Source organism: Phyllostomus hastatus, unplaced genomic scaffold (assembly GCF_019186645.2).
Source record: "Phyllostomus hastatus isolate PE091 unplaced genomic scaffold, TTU_PhHast_1.1 phas_scaffold_200, whole genome shotgun sequence".
Taxonomy (NCBI): Eukaryota; Metazoa; Chordata; class Mammalia; order Chiroptera; family Phyllostomidae; genus Phyllostomus; species Phyllostomus hastatus.
Window position 1 is genome coordinate 11,666,346 of NW_025334016.1, and position 21,809 is coordinate 11,688,154.

Below are 21,809 nucleotides of genomic sequence, written 5' to 3' on the forward strand. Positions count from 1 at the left end.
CCTGCAAGCTCTTACCCAGCACACTGAACCTTTTTGCTTTTTCTATTTAACTGAGTCTTCTGCTTCTTCATCCCTCTGGATGGTCCCGGCTCCCTCTGGCTGCTATTCAGTTCCTTCATCTCCTGGTCTCTCCTCCTATGTTGAGATCCCTAATTGTTATTGGACCCTCTTGCTTTCACTTGCACACCACTATCACCACTTCTGACAACTGTTTCTTAGTCTCTCTGCTGCTCCCCGACCTCTGACTTATGTTTCCCATTTCTTCTGTCTCCTCTATTGCACTCCTACCTGTCCTCAAGGTCCCTTGGCTATACTTCATCTCCAGTAAGTGCACCCTGGTCCCTCTAGCTGTTCCCTGTGGCTATCCCTCACCCTTTTCTTTTACTGACCCCTTCTGCTTATTTTCTGGCTTCAGCCACTATTTCTTGATCGAACCAGCTGTTCCCTATTCCTGGGGACATTTTTATTGGTTCCTTGGTATATGTGCCCATTCCCTCCTCCCTGATATCTAATGAAAAAAACAAGATCCTGACACATAATAACTGAATAAATACTATTCACTAGGGTCTTGATAATTTCTTTTTTCTTTAAAGATTTTATTTATTTATTTTTAGAGAAAGGGGAAGGGAGGGAGAAAGAGACGAAGAGAAACATCAATGTGTGGTTACCTCTCATATGCCCCCTACTGGGGGCCTGGCCTGCAATCCAGGCATGTGCCCTGACAGGGAATTGAACTGGTGACCTTTTGGTTTGCAGGCCAGCATTCAATCCACTGAGCCACACCAGCCAGGACTAATTTCTATCTTTTCTTGAAAAGAGGCAGAGATCTGTGGTTGGGAAGGAAGATATGAGTGGAAAAATGTGCCTTGCAGAGCCCAGAATCATTCACCTAGAATTTCCCTCACATCAGCTGGGCAAGAGGCCATATCCAGAAGGACTGGGGAGGACCACATTGGTGTAGCCCCAATCTGTGGCCCTGTAACTGACTCCATGATGGAGCAGAGCCTAGCCAAGGGTGATTTTCCACTGGGTAGAAGTGTTTTGTTTAACACTCAATGACATTATAGCTTTGACTCAAAATATAATTTCAGTGACTTGGGCAAAAAGATTTAAGTGTAGGAATTTCAACACAGCAGTTTTAATCACAACAGAAAACCTGAAACACTTTAAATGTACATATAATAGATTGGTTAAATTAATTATAGTTTATCCAAAAGACATAATGCTATGCATCATGTGTATATGAAGAAAAATATTTATTGCCTAGAAAATTATGTTAAACTGCCAAGTTAAAAAGGAGGCACCAAATACTATGGTTCCATTTTCAAACTTGAGCTATATAATATATATGTATACGGTATATATGCATACTCACAGCCCCAAACTATACCCCTATACATGCACCAATGCACATACAAATTAAAAACAACTGAAAGAAAATATAGCTAAATGTTAACACTAGTTCATTTTGGGTAATGCTGGAATTACAAATAATGTTTTATTCTCTTTTATTTGCTTACCTGTGTATTCTAACATTTTATTGTGAAATAGTAAAATTATGAAATAATAAAAAAAATAAATTTTTAAAGTTTTATATTATCCGTCCTGACTGGTGTAGCTCAGTGGATTGAGTGTGGGCTTCGAACCAGGGGATTGCTGGTTCAATTTCCAGTTGGGGCATATGCCTGGGTTGTGGGCCAGGTCCCCAGTGTGGGGTGCACAAGAGACAACCATACATTGATGTTTCTCTCCCTCTCTTTCTCCTTCTCTTCCCCTCTCTCTAAAAATGAATAAATAAAATATTTTTTAAGAAGTTCAATATTATCCTAATGACCCGATGACCAACAGCCCCTGTGACAATGAGCCTGTTCCATAGGTGACAGCATCCATAAGAAGATCTGTAGGAGGGAGCTGTCTGGTAGAGTCTGGCTCTCTCATCATTTTCCTCTGTTTACAGCCTCTCCAGGGGAGCTTTTAGTGGGATACTTGGTCTGGGCTGCAATGTGGCAAGAGCAGAAGACATCTTCAGGAAACTGGGTTGCAGTCCAGTACTATCATTTACAATCTGAGCCACCAGGGAAAGTCATGTCCATTCTCAGGCTATTTTGTTTACCTTAGAAAGGAGGAAGAACTAGAAAGGCCCTAAAGACTGTGGTCGCCCCACTATCCCACAATCCTCTAAGTTCCAAAGAAGAGGGATTTTTCTATCTTAGATCATGATAGAGGAGAAATCAGCAAATCCCCAGAGACCATGGTGGAAAGAAGGCTCCAGCGGGGATTGGCTATGCATCTGCAAAGAGCCAGTGGAGAGTAAAGGGCCTATGCTGGGGTCCAAGATGTAACATCTCCCTGGTTACAGCCAGCGACCATCCCCACACATACATGCCTGCAACCTGCAAGAGAACTGGCCCTCTCTTCCAGGTATCATGCTGACCCTCCTGTCCCACCTTTCCTCCATCAGCCATATCACATTTTCCACTGAAACACACAGGACTCCAGATGCAGGACATGAGCCATGTGGTACTCACTCTCAGCAAGAAGATAGTGATCTGTCTCAGGGTCAGTGAATCTGAAATATGCTGCCAGGTGACCCACCTGCCCCTTCTCTGAGGCCCCATGATAGGTTGAGACTATCTCCTTACTGAATGAATTCCTACCCTGGAGACATCTCCCTTCTCACCTCACTCAACCTGCCATGTCCCTCTGCAGCCAGGGCCGTGGTCCATGGGGGAGAATTCTGGTTGGTTGGCATGTTCCTGCTGAGCCTCAGCCCTGGGGCTCTTGCTGACAACTCAGCTCCTGCCAGGAGCTTGAAGTCAGGAGGGCATCTGTGGACTCAGCCAGAGCTGCTGGGGCTAGAAGGAGATCCTGCAGCCTTCACTATGAGGTGTGGTCCTCGGACTCCACAGAGATTCCAAGAAATCTGGACAGTGTCCACATGGTCAGTCATTCCACATTCACCCCAGAAATGCTTCCTGGGGGCACCAAGAGATGGCTTACTGTGCTGGATACTGTGGAAGAGAAAAGTCCAGTAAAACAAACAAGTATTAGCATCAAATATGGGAAAAACTCATGAGATTTGTTGTAATATAAATGAGAATTTGAAATCCAGCTTTAGGGAAAGTCACTTTTGCCTGAATTTTTTTGTCACTTAAAACAGGGTAAAAATACCTGTCTCATGATTGTTAGGGTTAAATGAAGTGATACTTCTAAAGTATTTACTCCCACTTGGCACCTGGAACATATTCTATTAATATTAAATATTGTTATTATAATGTTCCAGGCATATATTTTTAGGTACTTAATTTAATTTTCACACTCATCTGTGAATTATCATCATCATCATCGTCATCATTATTACTATTCAGCATTAGATACAGCCATTTGGAAATCTTAAGAACTTTGCTCCAAGATCACTCAGATTAGGGGGAAGGACAAAGACTCAAACCCAGGTATGCTTGACTCCAAAGTGCATTTTCTTAACTACTGTGCTGTATGGTATTTTATACAAGGCAGAGTCACAACAATTATTATTTCTGTTTGCTGCTGCTTTCAGAATGTTTTGACTGAGGGATGATCATGTCACTGTACATAAACCAACCTTCTGTATAATTTAATGTACATTCTGAGCAACTTATAGAGCCCACCTTCTTATGCCAAAGATGAAAGTATAAACTTATTACCTGCCGCCTCCCCCAATTCCCATTTGGGCCTTGAAAACCAACATGTCTGCACAGGTCCCTAAATCATTAACTGACACTGTCTGACAAAACAATGCCACAAAGGTGACATCAACTGGTTTCCTTAGGCCCCTCAAATAATCACCAACGTAGACAATGTACACTCAATAGAAAATCAACCATGGATCTTCTTAAGGCCCCTTGGGGGCCAAACCTGACTGCCTATAACTCATAGCCAATATATAGAATCAGTGACTCCCATAAAATCCTCAGTAATAGACCTCCTGGCCCATCAAATATCAACTATCAAATATCCTTCAATTACTGATGTCCACAGGTCCTAATCAATGACTCCTACAGGTCCCTGCAAACTGACTTCCAAAGACTGGTAATCCCAGGTGAATCAATTATTCACCACCTCAGTCCCAATCAATAACTCTCGTGGACCAATTAATGACTTCAGATACTTAGATCTCCAGCTCTTATTAAACTTTAAGAATTTCCACAGAGGTTTCAATCACTTATCCACAGATGTCTCAATTATTTTCCTTAAAGGTTTCCACAAGACTGTCACTCACTACCCCAACAAGAATGACACTGAATTATCTAATCCTATTGGACCCTAAATCATTGATCCTCCCTCACTGAAATACCTCATTCCTTGACTCCCAGAGCAACCCAATCAACTCCAAAAAGGATTTAGCATTGAATTTAAAGGATGAAAAGAAAACTTAAACACTTCCAGGTAGAAACAACATGTTCTTTACAATGGGAAGGAATCACAATGGCACTAGACTCCTTATTTGCAACAATAGAAGCTGTATAGAAGAAAACATATTATTGAAAGTGACTGAGATCCCAGAATTTAAAACCCACCCTTGCTCAAAACCATTTTTCTGTCAGAGCAAAAGACAGACAATTTTAGACATAAAAGAATTTAGAGCATAATATGCTAATATTCCTATCTCAGGAAAATACTCAGGGGAATAGTCTAAATAATTATAAATGAAATAGTTATGATACAGAGAAATCTGATCAGATCACTTGGGAGTCATAGGAGGAGGATGCCCAAGGCAATAGTAAGTAGCCTAGAACAGGACTGGCTGAGAAGCTGAATGACTCCAGATCACATGGAATTATGGGTGAGAAGATTTGAAATAAAAGAAGCGGTCTTGGGCTGGCACTGGCTCTCTGGCTCTCAGGCTTTTCTTCCTCAAGCATTGTGCTGCAGCTGCTGGCATTTTCCAGCAGACGGTATTTTGGATAGTAAGGAACTCTGGACACAGCCTAAGATCAGGCTGGCCTGGCAGAGGGTGGCAGGGTTATTCTTTGTTTGTTCTAGAGGTAACAGGCTCTGAGGTAGAAGCCTGCCATTCTTCCAATGTTGTGTAGCTTGTGTGTATTATATTGTTTTAGTTTGTGAACTAACCCTGTAGAAATAAGATAACCAAAAACATGGAGAATGCTAGGAGAACCCTGGTGTTAGAGTTTAGCCTTAATTGATAGGTTTAAATTATTAAAGCTGTGACTTGATAGGCTAAAGTGATGGTTTTGCAGGGGTGTCCAACCTTTTGGCATCTCCACTTCACACTGGAAAGAGTTGTCTTGGGCCACACATTAAATACATTGTGACACATAATCACAAAAAAAGCTCATGACATTTTAAGTAAATTTATGATTTTGTGTTGGGCCACATTCACAGCCATCCTGGCACAGATTGGACACCCCTGGAATAAAGATTCCTTCCCTTTATCACCAAACCTTTGCCTCTGGAATCTTGCCTAGATGGTGGTAGCAGGCAGCAGGACCCCACTTGCTATTCGGTAACAGTTGCAGAAATCTCAAATTCAGAGGAAAGCAGTTTTGAGAAATAATCCTTACAGTTAATATACAGTTATATCTGAGTAAAAAAATAATGTAATTGAGCATTTGGAATAAATAAGATTATTGCTATTCCTAAGTGGAAATTTTTTCATATCCTAGGAAAACCTACTGAGTTAAATGAAGAGGATATTCTTCCTAACTCATTCCATGAAGTCTGATACCAAAACTAGACAAAAATAGCACAAGAAAGAAAGAAAGAAAGAAAGAAAGAAAGAAAGAAAACTAGAGACCAACATCACTCGTGAATGCAGATGCAAAAATTCTTAACAAAATATTAGCAAATATAATTCAGCAATATATAAAAAATTATACAGTCTCAAAACTCACATTGAAGAAACAGTCTGATTACAAAATGAGCTAAATACATAAATAGGCATTTCACACAAGAGGGTATAGAAGGGCAAAAAACACATAAGAATATGTTCAACATCCACAGACAAGCATATTCTAAAATTTATATAGAAAAGCACAGCCTCTAGAACAGCTAAACCAGTCTAGACGAAGAAGAATAAAGTGAGAGAATCACTCTAATCAATATTAAAGTTGACTGTATAGGTACAGCAATCAAGACTGTGGTTTTGGTGGAGGGATAGACACATAGATCAATGTAATAGAATACAGGATCCAGAAATAGCCCCACATAAGTATGTCCAACTGGTTTTTGACAAAGGTGCAAAACAATTCAATGATGCTGGAACAACTGTACGTTCATAGGCAAAAAGAACTTCAACCTGGGGGTTGGAATGAAAAAGTGAAGGGAAATAAGAGGTACAAACTTACAGCTATGAAATAAATAAGTAATGGAAATGTAATATATATGGGAAAATAGTCAAAAATATTGCAATAATTTTGTTTTTTTAAGATTTTATTTATTTTTAGAGAGAGGGGAGGGGAGGGAGTGAGGAGAGCAACATTAATGTGTGGTTGCCTTTCACATGGCCCTCACTGGAGACCTGGCCTGCAACTCAGGCATGTGCCTTGACTGGGAATTGAACCAACAACCCTTTGGTTTGGAGCCTGCACTCAATCCACTGAACTATACCAGCCAGAGCCTATTATAATAATTTTGTATGGTTACAAATGGGTACTAGACTTATTGTGGTGATCACACTATAAGGTATATAAATGATGAATCACTATATTGTACTAAAAGTAAAAACATTGTGTGTCAACTATATTTAATAAAACATAAGTTTTAAAAAAGAACCTCAACCTAAATCTCACTCCTTTACACAAAAATGAACTCAAAATGGATCACAGACTTAAATGTAAAGTGTAAAACTATTTTTAGAGAAAAAACATGGAAGAAAATCTTAAGGATCCAGGGCTAGACAGAGTGTAGTATATAAGAAATATAGATTTAGTCTTTGTCCCTGGTTCCTGGCACAGATCTCCTATAATCCCTGGAATTTCCTGAGTGATAAGAGCACTTGTCAGTTTGTTATTCCTCACAAGCCCCTTTCTACCTTGTCTGAGTTTATGCTGATAAAATGACTCTTAGGGAGCTCCTGGATAATTTCAGGGATGGGGGCTGGTTGCCAAAGAACCAATCCTGTAATTAGAGGGCTGGATTAGAGGGTTGCAATTTTCAGCTTCCTTTCTCCCTATCCCATGCCCCCACCTTCCTCTTTGGGAGGGGAGAAGGACTACAGATTGAGTTTAATCACCAATGGCCAAGGATTTAATCAATCATGCCTACATAATGGAACTTCCACATTAAAAAATCTTCATAAAAATTCCTAAACACTAAGGTTCAGAAAGCTTCCAGGTTGAACACATAGACTTGCTAGAGTTGCTGTGAGGGAACCATGCCGAGAAAGTGCATGGATGCTCTGTACCACTCCCCTCATACCTTGTCCTATGCATCTCTTTCACCTGGCTGTTCTTGAATTGTATCCTTTATAATAAACTGATAAACATAAGTGTTTTCCTGAGTTCTGTGAGCTATTCTAGCAAGTTAATGGAACTGAGAAAGGGGTCATGGGAACCAATAACTTATAGCCAGTAAATCAGAAGTATGTGTGGCCCAGAGCTTGTGACTGGTGTCTGAAGTGGGGGCAGTCTTGTGGGACTGAGCCCTTTAACTTGTTGGATGTGATGTTAAAGTCAGAATTGAATTGCTGTACTTTCATTTGGTGTTACAGAATTGGAGATCACAAAGTTTTTGGACAAGACATCAAAAGCATAATCCATAATAGGAAACATTGATAAATTGGACCTTGTCAAACATTGAAGACTTGCTCTGAAAAAGACCAGAGAATGGAAAGGATGAAGAAAATGAAAAGACAAGCTACTGACTGAGTGCCAGCCTGTGAACCAAAGGTTCAATGGTTCAATTCCAGGTTAGGGCACATGCCTGGTTTGTGGGCCAGGTCCTCAGTTGGGGGTGTGGGAGAAGCAACTGATGGATGTATCTCTCACACATCGATGTTTCCCTCCCTCTCCTTCTCCCTCCCTTCCTCTCTAGAAATAAATACTTTTTAAAGAAATATATAATAAAAAGATGACCAAATACCAAAACCAGCTTGCAATTTAGCAGGGGCAGGGTGTGAGGAAAATGAAGAGATGTGGGTCAAAGGGTACAAATTTCCAGTTATAAGAAGTTCTGGAGATCTATTCTACAGCATGGTGATTATAGCTAATAAAACTAAGTTCTATGCTTGAAAGTTAGTAAGTGAGTAGATCTTAAATGTTCTCACCACACTTATACACACACAACACACAAATTATGTGACACAATGGAGGTTTTAGCTAAACTATAGTGGTAATCATTTTGAAATATATAAATGAATCAAATCAAAATATTGTACATCTTAAACTTACATAATATTATATGTTACTTATATCTCAGTAGAGCAGGAAAAGTATTCTCTAAACATGCTAAGATGGAAGGTGAATTCAGTAATAAAATTACATACTTCACACCAAATTTTGAGACATAGCTAATGCTATATTTAAAGGATATTTTGGCCCACAATGTTTTTAATATTTAAAAATAAAAACCACAGGTCAATGAACTAAGTGTTAAACATAAGAAATTAGAAAATGAAGATATTGATGACAAACCTGATAGATGTAAGAGAAGACTATATATTTATTTTTTTTCCCATTTATTTTTTAGAGAGGGGGAAGGAAGGGAGAAAGAGAGGGAGAGAAATATCAGTGTGTGGCTGCCCCCAATGCACCCCCCACTGGGGATCTGGCCTGCCACCTAGGTATGTGCCCTGACTGGTAATCGAACCAGTGACCCTCTGATTCACAGGCCAGCACCCAATCCACTGAGCCACACAAGCCAGGGCTATTTATATATATATTTACACATACACACACATTCACACAATTTTAGGAAGGAAAAAGGAGTTATTCCCACAGATGTGGAAGTGATCAAAATAATTTAACTAAACATTATGTGCAGCTCATGAAAATATAAAATCCCTAGCAAACATAAACTACCAAAATTAATCCCCCAAAAGTAAAAATGTGTAAAGACCAGTAATCAGAGAAAATAAAATAATTAAAATTTACCATTTTAAAGACACCAGTTCTAAATGTGTTTATACCTCAAATTTAAAGATAATTAGTATGCCATTGTAACATATAAAAGATAGAAACTCCTGAATTTCTTTTAAAAACTAGCATAAGCTTAATACCAAAACATGTTAAATAAAAACAAGAAAATTATAAGCAGTTTTCTTATGTAGCAAAATTTTTAGTAAAATATTACTGAAATCTGACCATTCAGAAGAAAAATTACCCTTGAGGAGATAGAATCATTCCAGGAAGGCAAAGATCAGTCCACAAACATATCAGTACAACTCATTACAACAATCAAGTGAAGTTAATGACACCATTTAGACTATCAAAAAGCACCTGAAACAATTCAGAGGCCGTTCTTAATAAAAACACAAATTAAAAAGGAACATAAAAACTATTTAAATATTACAATGACTACCAAAATATCACCAGAAAATATTATGCTTAAAAACAAGTCCAGATCAGACTTAATATCATTAAGATGACAATATTCTCCCAAATGATGTATAGGTTCAATAGAATCCACATCAAAATCCCAGCTGGCATTTTTGCAGAGGGTAACAAGCTGATCCTAAAACTCATAAGGAAATGCAAGGGACCCTGAATAGCCAAAATGTTGAATAAGAACATAGTTGGAAGACACACATTTTCCTATTTCAAAATTAATAGAAAGCTACACAAACCAATACAATGTGATATTGGAATAAGGGTAGACATAGATGAATGAAACAGAATCCAGAGCTCAGTAATAAACTCTTACATTTACAGTCAATTGATTTTAGATAATAATTTCAATACAATTCAATAGGGGAAAGAAAAGTCTATAACAAGTAAGAAAAAAAATATAGATAAATTGGACTTCATCACAATTAAAATCTTTTGTGCTACATAGGTCATCACCAAGAAAGTGAAAAGACACCCACAAAATGGAGGAAAATATATAAAAATTATATTATCTGAAAAGGGACATATATCCAAAACATACAAAGAACACTTGCAATTCAGTAATACAAAGACAAATAACCCAGGTAGTGGTGGGGGTAAGGGGATGGAGGGATTGAACAAAAATGAAAAAGGACTCATGAACATGGACAACAGTGTGGTGATTGCTGGGGGAGGGTTGTATAAGGGGACTAAATGGTAATGGGAAAAAAAAAACACAATAAAGATTTCAAAAATAGGCCAAAGATCTGAATAGATATTTCTCCAAAAAGGCTATACAAATGGCCAATGAGCTCATTGCCTCAGTTCATTCAGGCTGCTATAATAAACTACCATGCACTGGTGGTTTAAACAGCATTTATTTCTCACAGTTTTGGAGACTGGGAAGTTCAACATCAAGGCGCCAACAAGTGTGGTGTCTGATGAGAACCTGCTTCCTGGTTCATAGATGGCCATCTTCTTGCTGTGTCTTCACATGACAAAATGGGGAAGGGAGCTCTTTGGGGTCTGTTTTATAAGGGCACTAATCCCATTCATGAGGGCTCTACAGTCATGACCTAATCACTTCCCAGAAACTTCACTGCTTAATACAGTCACATTGGCAATTACGATTTCCTTCTTTTTAAATTTAATGTATTGGGGTGACACTGGTTAATAAAATTACATAGGTTTCAGGTATACAGTTCTTTAATATTTCATCCCCCCTTTACCCTCTCCTACCTCTCTCCTCACCCCACTTTCCTTCTGGTAATCATGATACAGTAGTAAGTTTTGATTTTTTTTTTTTTTGCTTAATCCCTTCATCTTTTTCACCCAGCTCCCCACCCCAGGATTTCAACATACAAATGGGGGAGCATAAACATCCAGTTGATTGCAGATATGAAAAGATGCTTAACATCAGTAGTCATTAGGGAATAAAAATCAACACCACAATGAAATACCACTTCACACACACTGTGATGGCTAGAATCAAAAAGACAGACAATAACAAGTGTTGGTGAGGATTTGACAAATTGGAACCTTCATACATTGCTGGTGGGATGTAAAATGGTGTAACCATTGTGAAAGCCATTTTGGCAGTTCTTCAAAATGTTAAGCATCAGAGATATCATATGATATAGCTATTCTACTCCCAATAGAAATGAAAACATAACACCATACAAAAACTTGTACACAAATGTTCATAGCAGCATTATTCATAGTAGCCAAAAAAGTAAAAACAACTCAAATATTCAACTGGTGAATTGATAAACAAAATGTGATATAACCTTGAAAAGTATTATTCAGTAAAAAAAGAAGGAATGAAGTACTGAAGTACTGATAATATATGCTATAGCATAGATGAGTCTTGAAAACATTATGCTAAGTGAAAGGAGAAAATTACAAAACACCACACATTGTATGATTCCATTTATATGAAAAGTCTAGAACAGGCAAATCTATAGAGACAGAAAGTAAATTAGTGGTTGCCTGCAGGTGTGGGTAAGGGGTGGGAATGAGGAATAAGTACAATGTTTCTTTTTGGAGGGATGAAATATTCTAAAATTACATTGTGGCAGTGGGTATACAACTCTATGAATATACTAAAAACCACTGAACTGCATAAGCTTTAAATGGATGAAGTTTATGGCAGGTGAATTATATCAGCAAAGCTGTTAGAAAAAAAATATGTAGCTAGTTAGGATTCAAACCTAGTATCTGGCAAGAGAAGGTAGTCAACAAATGTCTGTTGAATGAATTAACTGATGAATAAATAAACACATATCACTTTAAAATTAGCAGCAAGATAGGGATATCCTCCCTCTATCAAGTATCATTCAACAGTGTTCTGAAAACTTCAGATAATGCAATAAGAGAAGATGAGGTAATCAGAATAAATATTTGAAAGCAAGAGAGAGTATCATTGTTAATTTGATGTAATATAATTCATATATCTAGGAAAACTAAGAGACTATAAAAAGCAACTGGAATTCACATGAGAGTTTGATAATTGGAGTAGATAAAAAATAAAAAGCAAAAGAAAATGAAATTACAAAAATGGATAGGTTATTTTCTATAGAAATAAAAAAAATATGTTATTCACCATGAGGACAAAAACAAATGAAAAATATCTAAGAATGAACTTTTTTTTAAAAAGGGTGCTGGAGCTATAAAAAGAAAACTGTAAAATATTATAGTTTGAATGGTTGTTTTTGAATCAAAATAAAGTGGCTTTAATATTCATGTCAGAATAAATGCTAAAGAATATTAAATAAAACAACCAAAAGAAGAACAGTGAGGAGACTATCACTATTCAATATTAAAAATATTTCTAAAATTGATACAATTTTATAGGGAGTTAGATAAATATATCAGAAGAAGAAATAGAATTCAGAAATAGAACAATAACATTTAGGAATTTATGTCACAAAAGTGGCATCTAATTGAGTTAGAAAATGGTATTCATTAAATGATTAGTGCTGGCAATTTTCCATCCAAATGGAACATACAAATGTTGGTCCCATCTCACAGCACACCAGAATAACTTCCAGTTGCACTAAAATTTAACTTAAAAATAAAAAATGTAAAATATTAAATTTAAGGCCTATACTTGTTTAAGCATGAAGTGTAGGCAAGAGAAGACACTCAGGACCTGTAAAGGATAAAGACATATATCTAATCAGATGATTATTCTTTCTAATTATATGTGAAGACACCTTTTAAAAGTCAACATATAAAGAGACAAAGGAAATATAATTACAAGAAATGACACAAAGTTAATATTCACAAATTAGTAAGAAAGACAAGCCACCCAAAGAAATAAAGAGCAAAGGATATAAAAAATAAATAAATACATTACAATGGTCAATGAAGAGAAAAAGATGTTCAACCACTAGTTGGCAGGAAAGTGCACATGAAAATAAACTAGATATTCTTGTGTTTGGCTCTCAGAATGGGGAAAATTTAAAAAGCACTAACATTCAGTGTGGGAAAGGATGCTGGATAGAGCTGTTTCATATATTGCTGGTGGGAGTTCTAGTTTTAAAAGTTTTTGAAAATAATATGGTGGTATGTATTGACTGAAACCATTCACTCCTGCACCTAATAACCCCTCAGATGACAGCCTCTGACTGTAATTAAGAAATCAATAACAAAATTGCCAACTTTTTGGAAAATCAAAATCTCATATGTAAATAACTAACGGGTCAGAGAGAAAACCACAACAGGAATTAGAAAACAGGAAAAGTAAAGCATAGTGAAAATGTTTAAAATTGTTAGTCTTTAAAATGATTGAAAGTTTTGATATGCAAAACCTGGGACATGGAGCTAAAATGTTCTAAAAAATTCATAAACCTAATCCTTATGTTATAAAAGAAAATGATTGAGTATTAATGAGATAAACATCCAATCAATAATTTTAAAATAAGAATTAAAAGATAAGAAACAATGAAATCAATGGCAGAAATTAATGACACAGGAAACAAAGATACAGAGGTCCAACAAAGTCAAAAGCAGGTTTTTGAAACAAGCCCATCTAAGACCCACTATCACTGACCCCATGAAACAGCATATCTTATTCCATATGCCCCTCCATCACTCCTTCCAAATAAATGCATGATTCAGCCCATGGAACCCCATCACTCACACCAGAGAAATCTTAACTACCCACGCAATAAACCACATGACACACCTCACAGTCCTCATTGCTAACTGAGTCTCCAATAATCACATCACAAACTCTACCATTGACCCCACAGACCACCCATTATTCCTTCCAAAGACCTTCCTTACTCACCCCACTGAACTCCCATCATTCATCTTAACGGACCTCCATGACTTATCCCACTAACACCCTATGACTCATTGCAGAGAATGCTCCATTATTTACCCCACAGACCTCCATCACTAATCCCACAGACCCCTCATCATACCCTAGAGACCCTATCACTCACACCACAGTGCCCATTCCTTACTCCACTAACCCCTTATCACTCACCATATAGACCTCCATCACTTATCCCACAGATCCAATTACTTACCTCATAGACCCCATCAATGACTTCTAGGGATCCCCATGAGTGACCTTAGAGGACCCTCATAGCTCACCACACAGATATCCCCACATCATTGATCCCAGCCTACCGAACACTAACTCCACAGTTCTCCCATCACTCCCACCTCAAACTCTGCACCATTTACACCTTGATACCTTGTCCATCACTCACTCATCTCCCCATCACTCATTCCACAAACTATCCACGTTTTCCCCCACTGACCCCATCACTCACCCATAAGCCACTTATTCTGTGCACCTTCTAAGTGACCCCAGAGAAGCCCCATCATTCACCCTACAGAGTATCAAATCCATGTTATAACACCCCCATAATTATGTGAATACTTTAGTGGCACTAAATTGCCCCTGTTAAACTTAGGCCGGGAGCCGTAAGTGTTGAAAGTGCATTTGAGGAACTCTTTTATCTTGCACATGCTCAGTGGCACCCGGGAATTGACTGTTCGTCTGCAGTTACACCGGGTGCAGTCACAACATCTTAGTGCGTGTGCGTGTGTCCAAGGAGAGGCGGGCTCTCAAATTTTCTTTAGTGACTTTGTCAGGCAACTAACATGGCTGTCCCCTTGGGAGTATCTCTCCGGGAGTCGCCATATTGGAAGAGTAGTCATTTCTGCCAAGGAGCCCGCGGTCCCCGGCCTGATCTCCCCCTGTGGTACTTCCCGGTAGCCGATGGGGTCAGACCACGGGCGATGCTAACCAGACTTCTCCCACTGCACTGTCCCCTAGCAGCCGCCTAGGCTCAGGTCGGGCGCTGTCCTTTCTCAGAACGCAGGTGCTGGCATTCAGGTGTATCCCCGGTGCCCGAGGCTGCTTAATCCGGAGCCATAGCCAGCCACCGTCCCCATCTCAGCTAGAAAGATTCCTCCGAGCAGCCGGCCCAGAAATTGGCCCACCCCCTCCCCCGTTCCAGCCCGGGTCTCACTGCTGGGGCACTGAACGGTCCCCATTCCGCTGGCGGTCGCAGAGCCCGGGGCGCCGCTTCGTGCCCACCTGACAGCACCTCTGTCCACCCGTGGGCTGAGGGCATCACCCGATTCTTCAGCTGTTATGGACCCAGGATCGTTGCCACTGGGGGTAATAGTACGTGTCAGATTTAGGCCAGGAAGCGGAAGTCGCCCGCAGCGAGAGTTTAACCACTCTGGGCACAGGGACTTGAGGGGTGATGGAGAGGCTGACACCAAGAATCTGTGGAGTAACTTGGGTGGGGGGAGTCTGTGACATCTGTGGTGGGGCATGTCATCCAATGTTTAAAAATACATTAGTTGACCTTTATGGTTTCCTTATATAAACATTAAGACTACAGTTTTAAAGATTCAAAATTTTGATTTATTTTCATTAGTGTTAAATTTCAAGTGCTCATTTGTAACTTTCTTCCCCTTTTGACTCATGAATTATTTAGCAGTCCACTGTCGAACTTGCAAAAATGCTTTGAGACCCACAGGGCAAGGAAACAGGTACTTTATTCAGATGGCAGTGACAGGGACAACAGCCCAATGCAGTGTCCCCTAGGGCATGGGGAGTTTTATATAAGAGAGGAGTTTTTGTTTATAGGGGAAGGAAAACAAAGTACTGAGTACCAGCTGCAAGTTTGGTGGGCTTTGATCTGCAGTTGTTGAAATTCAGCCTAAAGGAGCAGTTTACAGGGTGTGGGCCACCTCAGTCCAGCCACATCCTGTTCTCAGAATTAATGACTCAAACAAAGAATTAAGAGGGAGTACAGAATAATTTACAGTTCTTCACTTCATTTTCCATTTCCCCAAACATAAAGTTAATTCCATGTTACTGACATCTATCCTAATTGCACTGTAGTCTCAGAATGTCTGGATGATGTTGAGTCTTTGAAATTTGTTTAAAGTTCCCTTACTGCTTAAATACTAGCCCAGTTTTCAAAACTGTGTCATCTCTTGATTGAACGGACAATGTATTTTCCAGTTGTTGTATTTAGCTTCTGTGTTTATTGGTCCAAGCTTCTTTGTTGGGTCATTTAAAATGTTTATCTCCTTGATAATTTTCTTCTGCTTTCCCCATGCATTACTGAGTGAGGACAGAAATACCCCCACTATATTGTTGATAAGTCAGGTTTTCACTGCACCAGTCAATTGGTGCTTCCTATATTTTGAAATTTTTGTAATCATTTTCAATTGTCGTTCTATTACAGTTGTCCCAATTTCCCCCACTTTGCCCTCCTCTAACCACCCCCCCACACAGTCAATTCCCTAGTATGCAGCAGAAGGAACTCCTACCTTTTGCAACAGCATGGATGGAACTGAAGAATATTATGCTAAGTGAAGTTTTATTATTATACTGTTATTTATAACAGTAGTTTGTTGTTGAATAAATAAATGCAGCCAAAGCACTTTCCCAAAAGGCTGTATCATTTCCAACTCCCATCAGCAAAATATGAATTTATTAAGGCAAATTTCTAGCATTGGATGTCCATGCTCATTTTAATTTTCGCCACTGAGCTAGTACTATTAAGCTGCTTTAATTTGCATTTTCCTAACTACTTGTGCAACTGAGGATATTTTTCTCTTTGTTGACCATTTCAATTTTCTCTTCTGCCACTCTTCAAATCCTTTGTCCAATTTTCTTTGGAGTAATTTGTCTTTTTCATATCATTTTGCAGAAGCTCTGTACATCGGTAATATTAACACTTTGTTAGTTGCGTTGCAATATGTTTCCCCTAACTCTTTTTGTTCTTTGCATCTTATGTGTCCTTTGATCTGTAATTACAAAAATGTATTCTCTCATCAGAAAAGTCTAAGCTTTCTTTTCTGGCTTTTGTATCTCCTGCCTTGCATGATTCTCCTTCCCTATTCTAGACAGTCCTAAAAAGGTAATTTTTTAATGATGCAATAAAAATCCACTTTAATAAATATCACATAGTTTACCTGTAGGGTATTAAGTACATTTTATTTTATTTTGTGTGTATCTCACTTTATTATTTTAAAAATTAAAATAAATTTAGTTACAGTTTACATTCAATATTATTTTGTATTAGTTTCAGGTACACAGCATAGTGGTTAGACAATCATATACTTTACCAAGTGCCCCCCCCCGATATTTCCAGTACCCACCTGGCACCATGAATGGTTATTATATTACTAACTATATTCCCTATGCTGTACTTTATATCCCCATGACTATTTTGGTACTACCAATCTGTACTTCTCAATCCCTTCACCCTAAAAAAGATAGTCTTAACATTAACTTTTTTAATTTTTATTTATTGATTTGAGAGGGGGAAACAAATTTATTGTTCCACTTATTTATGTATTCATTGCTTGATTCTTGTATGCACCCTGACCCGGGATGGAACCCCCAACCTTGGCATAATACAATGATGCCCTAACCAACTAAGCTACCTGGCCAGGCAACATTTATTTCTTTTTTATTGTTTTAATTTTTTTCTTGAACCTTTAATTTAGTTGGAATTTAGTCTAGCATGTGGTGTGAGGTTAAAGTCAATCTTTGTTTTTGCTGTGTCAAATACAAATCCGGATATACATAGGAAGAGACTGATTACAAAGAAAGACTATTGCAATAGGAAGAAAGCTCCCATCTTAGAAATCTGCAAGTATCTCATAACCAAACAGAAAAAGGGCCTGCCTTTCTCATATAGCTAGGTTAAGGACAAGGCAAAATCAGTAGTCTGTGGAGAAGCTGCACAGTCATGGACAACTGCACAATCAGTTGACCAGTGGATCAACTGATTCTCAGAAAAAGCTGAGATAGGGGGCACCTTCCACATTATTTTTTGTGCTTGCTTAGGCAGGGGTGACCAAAGTTCAGGAGCCTGTAGGAAAGACAGAAGCCTGACTAAAGTTTAGCTAACAAGCATTTCTTCCAATTAATCAGAGTTTATGAGGCAAAGAATGGGAATTTGGAGGATCTGTATCTGAACTGTCATAGGTAAACAAGGTGGGGCATCTGTGAGTCCTATCTAAGTCATATACAGAAGTAGGGTTCTTTGCAATAAGCCATTTGCTGGAACACAAAAAAAGTAAGGGTATTTTTTAACTGCCTTGTTTACCAAGGTCACAGGGCTCAAGTAAAATTCATTATCAGCTGGGACCCTTTATGGAACACATAGCTCTGCATTCATTCAATTACATAACACTTCTGTAATATGAGGTCACAAGTACAAAGACTGTGGAAAAACTTCAGCCATTGTTAACATAGCGAGAATGGTTTGTGCAACATTGATGTAACCTGGCAGCCAAGGAGACTGGAATGAGCATGCAAGAATAATGATGACTTCACTGTACTAACAGAGGGGAATGGTAGACGCTGTTGAGTGACGATGTGTACTGTGTGGCTATTACATTCAAAATGACTGAGTGAATAAAGCAACAAATCTGCATCAAATTTGCATTAAACTTGAGTATTCCTCTACGGAAACTATTCAGGTGATCCTGAAGGCCAGAGCTATGGGCAACTGGTGACTGGCAGCTTCATCACAACAAGGCACCCACTCATGCATTATGTCTTGTGCAGAGGTTTTTGGTGAAACGTCAAATCACCCAGGTGACTCAGCCCCACTACAGCCCAGATTTGGTGCCCTGGACTTCTGGCTTTTCTCAAAACTAAAATCACCTTTGAATGGGAAGAGATTTCAGACCCTTGATGAGATTCAGGAAAATATGATGGGGCTGCTGATGGCAATTGAGAGAACTGTGTGAGGTTGCAAAGTGCCTACTTTGAAGGGGACTGAGGCATGATTGTCTTATGTACAGGGTATCTTCTTCAATAAATGTCTCTTATTCATATTACATGACTGAATTCATCTCATCTGAATTCTATTGTGTGTCTGTAACCTGATTTCAAAGAACTTTTGTTCTTGCAAATTTATTTTTCTAGGAACGCTGGAGTTTAAAATTGTTTTATCAAGTTTTGAAATGAATGCTATCCTCTACCTCCCCCAAAACTCCTAACAAAACAAAAGTATTGTGATTTTGAGTTGAATTTTATTCAATTTTATATTAACAGCTTGGAAATAGTCAATGCTTTTTATTATAATAAACCTTTGTACCTAATAAGCCTGCATCTGTATTTGATCATGATTTATATACTGAAATGATATTTTATAGTCTTCTCGTAAGTGCATTATCTTTTCTTATAAATTTATTCTTAGATATTTATAATAATTTTGTTGTCATTGTTCAGATTTATTTTTGCTAATCCTATGTGCTTACTGCTAATATAGGAAAAAAGTACCCATTTTTATCGTTATACTTTATACCTAGTTCCTTATCAAAACCTACCAAGGTTTTGGTAGCTTCCAAGTCTGGTAGCTACCAAGTCTGGTAGCTTCTTTTTTGTTTGTTTGTTTTTGTTATTTATTTATTTATTTATTTTAAAATATATTTTATTTATTATGCTATTACAGTTGTTCCATTCCTCCCCTTTATTTCCCTCCACCCTGCACACCCTCTCCCACCCACATTCCCCACCCCCTTTAGTTCATCTCCATGGGTCATACATATAAGTTCTTTGGCTTCTACATTTCCTATACTATTCTTAACTTCACCCTGTCTATTTTCTACCTACCATCTATGCTACTTATTCCCTGCACCCTTTCCCCCCTTCTGCTCCCACTCCCCTGTTGTTAACTCTCCATGTGATCTCCATTTCTGTGGTTCTGTTCCTGTTCTAGTTGTTTGCTTAGTTTTCTTTTGTTTTTGTTTTAGGTGTGGTTGGTAATAACTGTGAGTTTGCTGACATCTTAGTGTTCATATTTTTATCTTCTTTTTCTTAGATAAGTCCCTTTAACATTTCATATAATAAGGGCTTGGTGATGATGAACTCCTTTAACTTGGCCTTACCTGGAAAGCACTTTATCTGCCCTCCCATTCTAAATGAAAGCTTTGCTGGATAGAGTAATCTTGGGTGTAGGTCCTTGCCTTTTGTGACTTGGAATACTTCTTTCCAGCCCCTTCTTGCCTGTAAGGTCTCTTTTGAGAAATCAGCTGACAGTCTTATGGGAACTCCTTTGTAGGTAACTGTCTTCTTTTCTCTTGCTGTTTCTAAGATTCTCTCCTCATTTTTAATCTTGGGTAATGTAATTATGATGTGCCTTGGTGTGTTCCTCCTTTGGTCCAACTTCTTTGGGGCTCTCTGAGCTTCCTGGACTTCCTGGAAGTCTATTTCCTTTGCCAGATTGGGGAAGTTTTCCTTCATTATGTTTTTAAATAAGTTTTCAATTTCTTGCTCTTCCTCTTCTTCTGGCACTCCTATGATTCGGATGTTGGGATGTTTAAAGATGTCCTGGAGGTTCCTAAGCCTTTCCTCATTTTTTATGAATTCTTGTTTCTTCATTCTTTTCTGGTTGAATGTTCCCTTTTTCCTTCTGGTCTATATAATTGATTGGAGTCCCAGTTTCCTTCCCATCATTATTGGTTCCCTGTACATTTTCCTTCATTTCATTTAGCATTGCCTTCATTTTTTCATCTAATTTGCAACCAAGTTCAACCAATCCTGTGAGCATCCTGATTAGCAGTGTTTTGAACTGTGCATCTGATAGGTTGGCTATCTCTTCATCACTTAGTCATATTTTTTCTGGAGCTTTGATCTGTTCTTTCATTTGGGCCTTTTTTTTTTTTAACTCGGCGCACATGCTATGTATAAGGGACAGAGCCTCAGGTGTTCACCAGGGTGGGGCTACCCACATCGCTGCTTTGTGACAGTGTATGAGGGGAAGGGGTCAAGAGGGAATAATGGCACTTGCTCCACTCTCTGCTGGATTTCAGTCACTTACCCTGCTACCAACAAGCAAAGTGAGCCCTTCTGGTGCTGATTCCTGGGTGGGTGGGTTTGTGTACATTTAGGACCCTGTGGGTCTCTCCAACAAACTCCCCTGTGAGGCTCGGAGTTTCTCCCACTGATACCTCAACCCCCACAGGTGTTTTCAATCAGTGGTCTGAGGCTTTATTTTCTTGTGCTGGGACCCTGGGTTGCCCAGTCTGTCTCACTCCCTAGGTGTTCCTCCCAGTTTATCTGCATGTGAATGTGGGACCACCTGCTCCACCAGCCACCACTTTGTGGGCTTCACCAGCCACTGCCTTGAGGGCCCCAGTCCTCCACCACCACTTTGCCGTGAGTCCTCTCTGCCTGGCTGGCCGGCTGCCCTTCTCCACCCCTCCTACCAGTCTGGATGTTATGTTTCCTCTTTATGGAAGTCCTTGGTTGTTGGAATTCCATACAGTTTGATTTTCTGTCAGTTCTGGTTGTTTTTTGTTTTTAAATTGTTGCCCTTCCCTGGCTGGCGTAGCTCAGTGAATTGAGCGCAGGCTGTGAACCAAAGTGTCGCAGGTTCGATTCCCAGTCAGGATACATGCCTGGGTTGCAGGCCATGACCCCAAGCAACCCCATATTGATGTTTCTCCCTCTCTCTCTTTCTCCCTCCCTTCCCTCTCTAAAAAAATAAAATAAAATAAAATCTAAAAAATAAAAATAAAAAATAAAGTCAGTTAATAACTTAAAAAAAATTGTTGCCCTTCTTTTGGTTGTGTGAGGAGGCACAGTGTGTCTACCTATGCTTCCATCTTCGCTGGAAGTCCCAAATCTGGTAGCTTCTTAGTATAGTCTCTCAGGTTTTCTAATTGTACAATCATATCAGATATAGATAATATTGTCTCTTTTATCCAACATTTGATGTGATTATTTCTTGTATTTGAACTGTATTAGACAGTAGCCACTAAGCTTATGTGGCTATTTTT

The 21,809-nt window shown here is 38.8% G+C and overlaps 1 protein-coding gene across 1 annotated transcript in view; it reads right to left on the reverse strand.

Annotated features, from left to right (window-relative positions):
* Window positions 1-15,214, reverse strand: part of ZNF41 (zinc finger protein 41) — a 33,351-nt gene extending 18,137 nt beyond the window's left edge. The window contains exons 1-2 of the mRNA XM_045860395.1: window positions 15,082-15,214; window positions 2,681-3,011 (exon numbers count right to left, since the gene is read on the reverse strand). Coding sequence (XP_045716351.1) covers window positions 2,681-2,752 — 72 coding nt within the window. The 5' untranslated portion in view covers window positions 2,753-3,011; window positions 15,082-15,214. The remainder of the gene's footprint in view (window positions 1-2,680; window positions 3,012-15,081) is intronic.
* Between the last annotated feature and the right edge of the window lie 6,595 nt (window positions 15,215-21,809).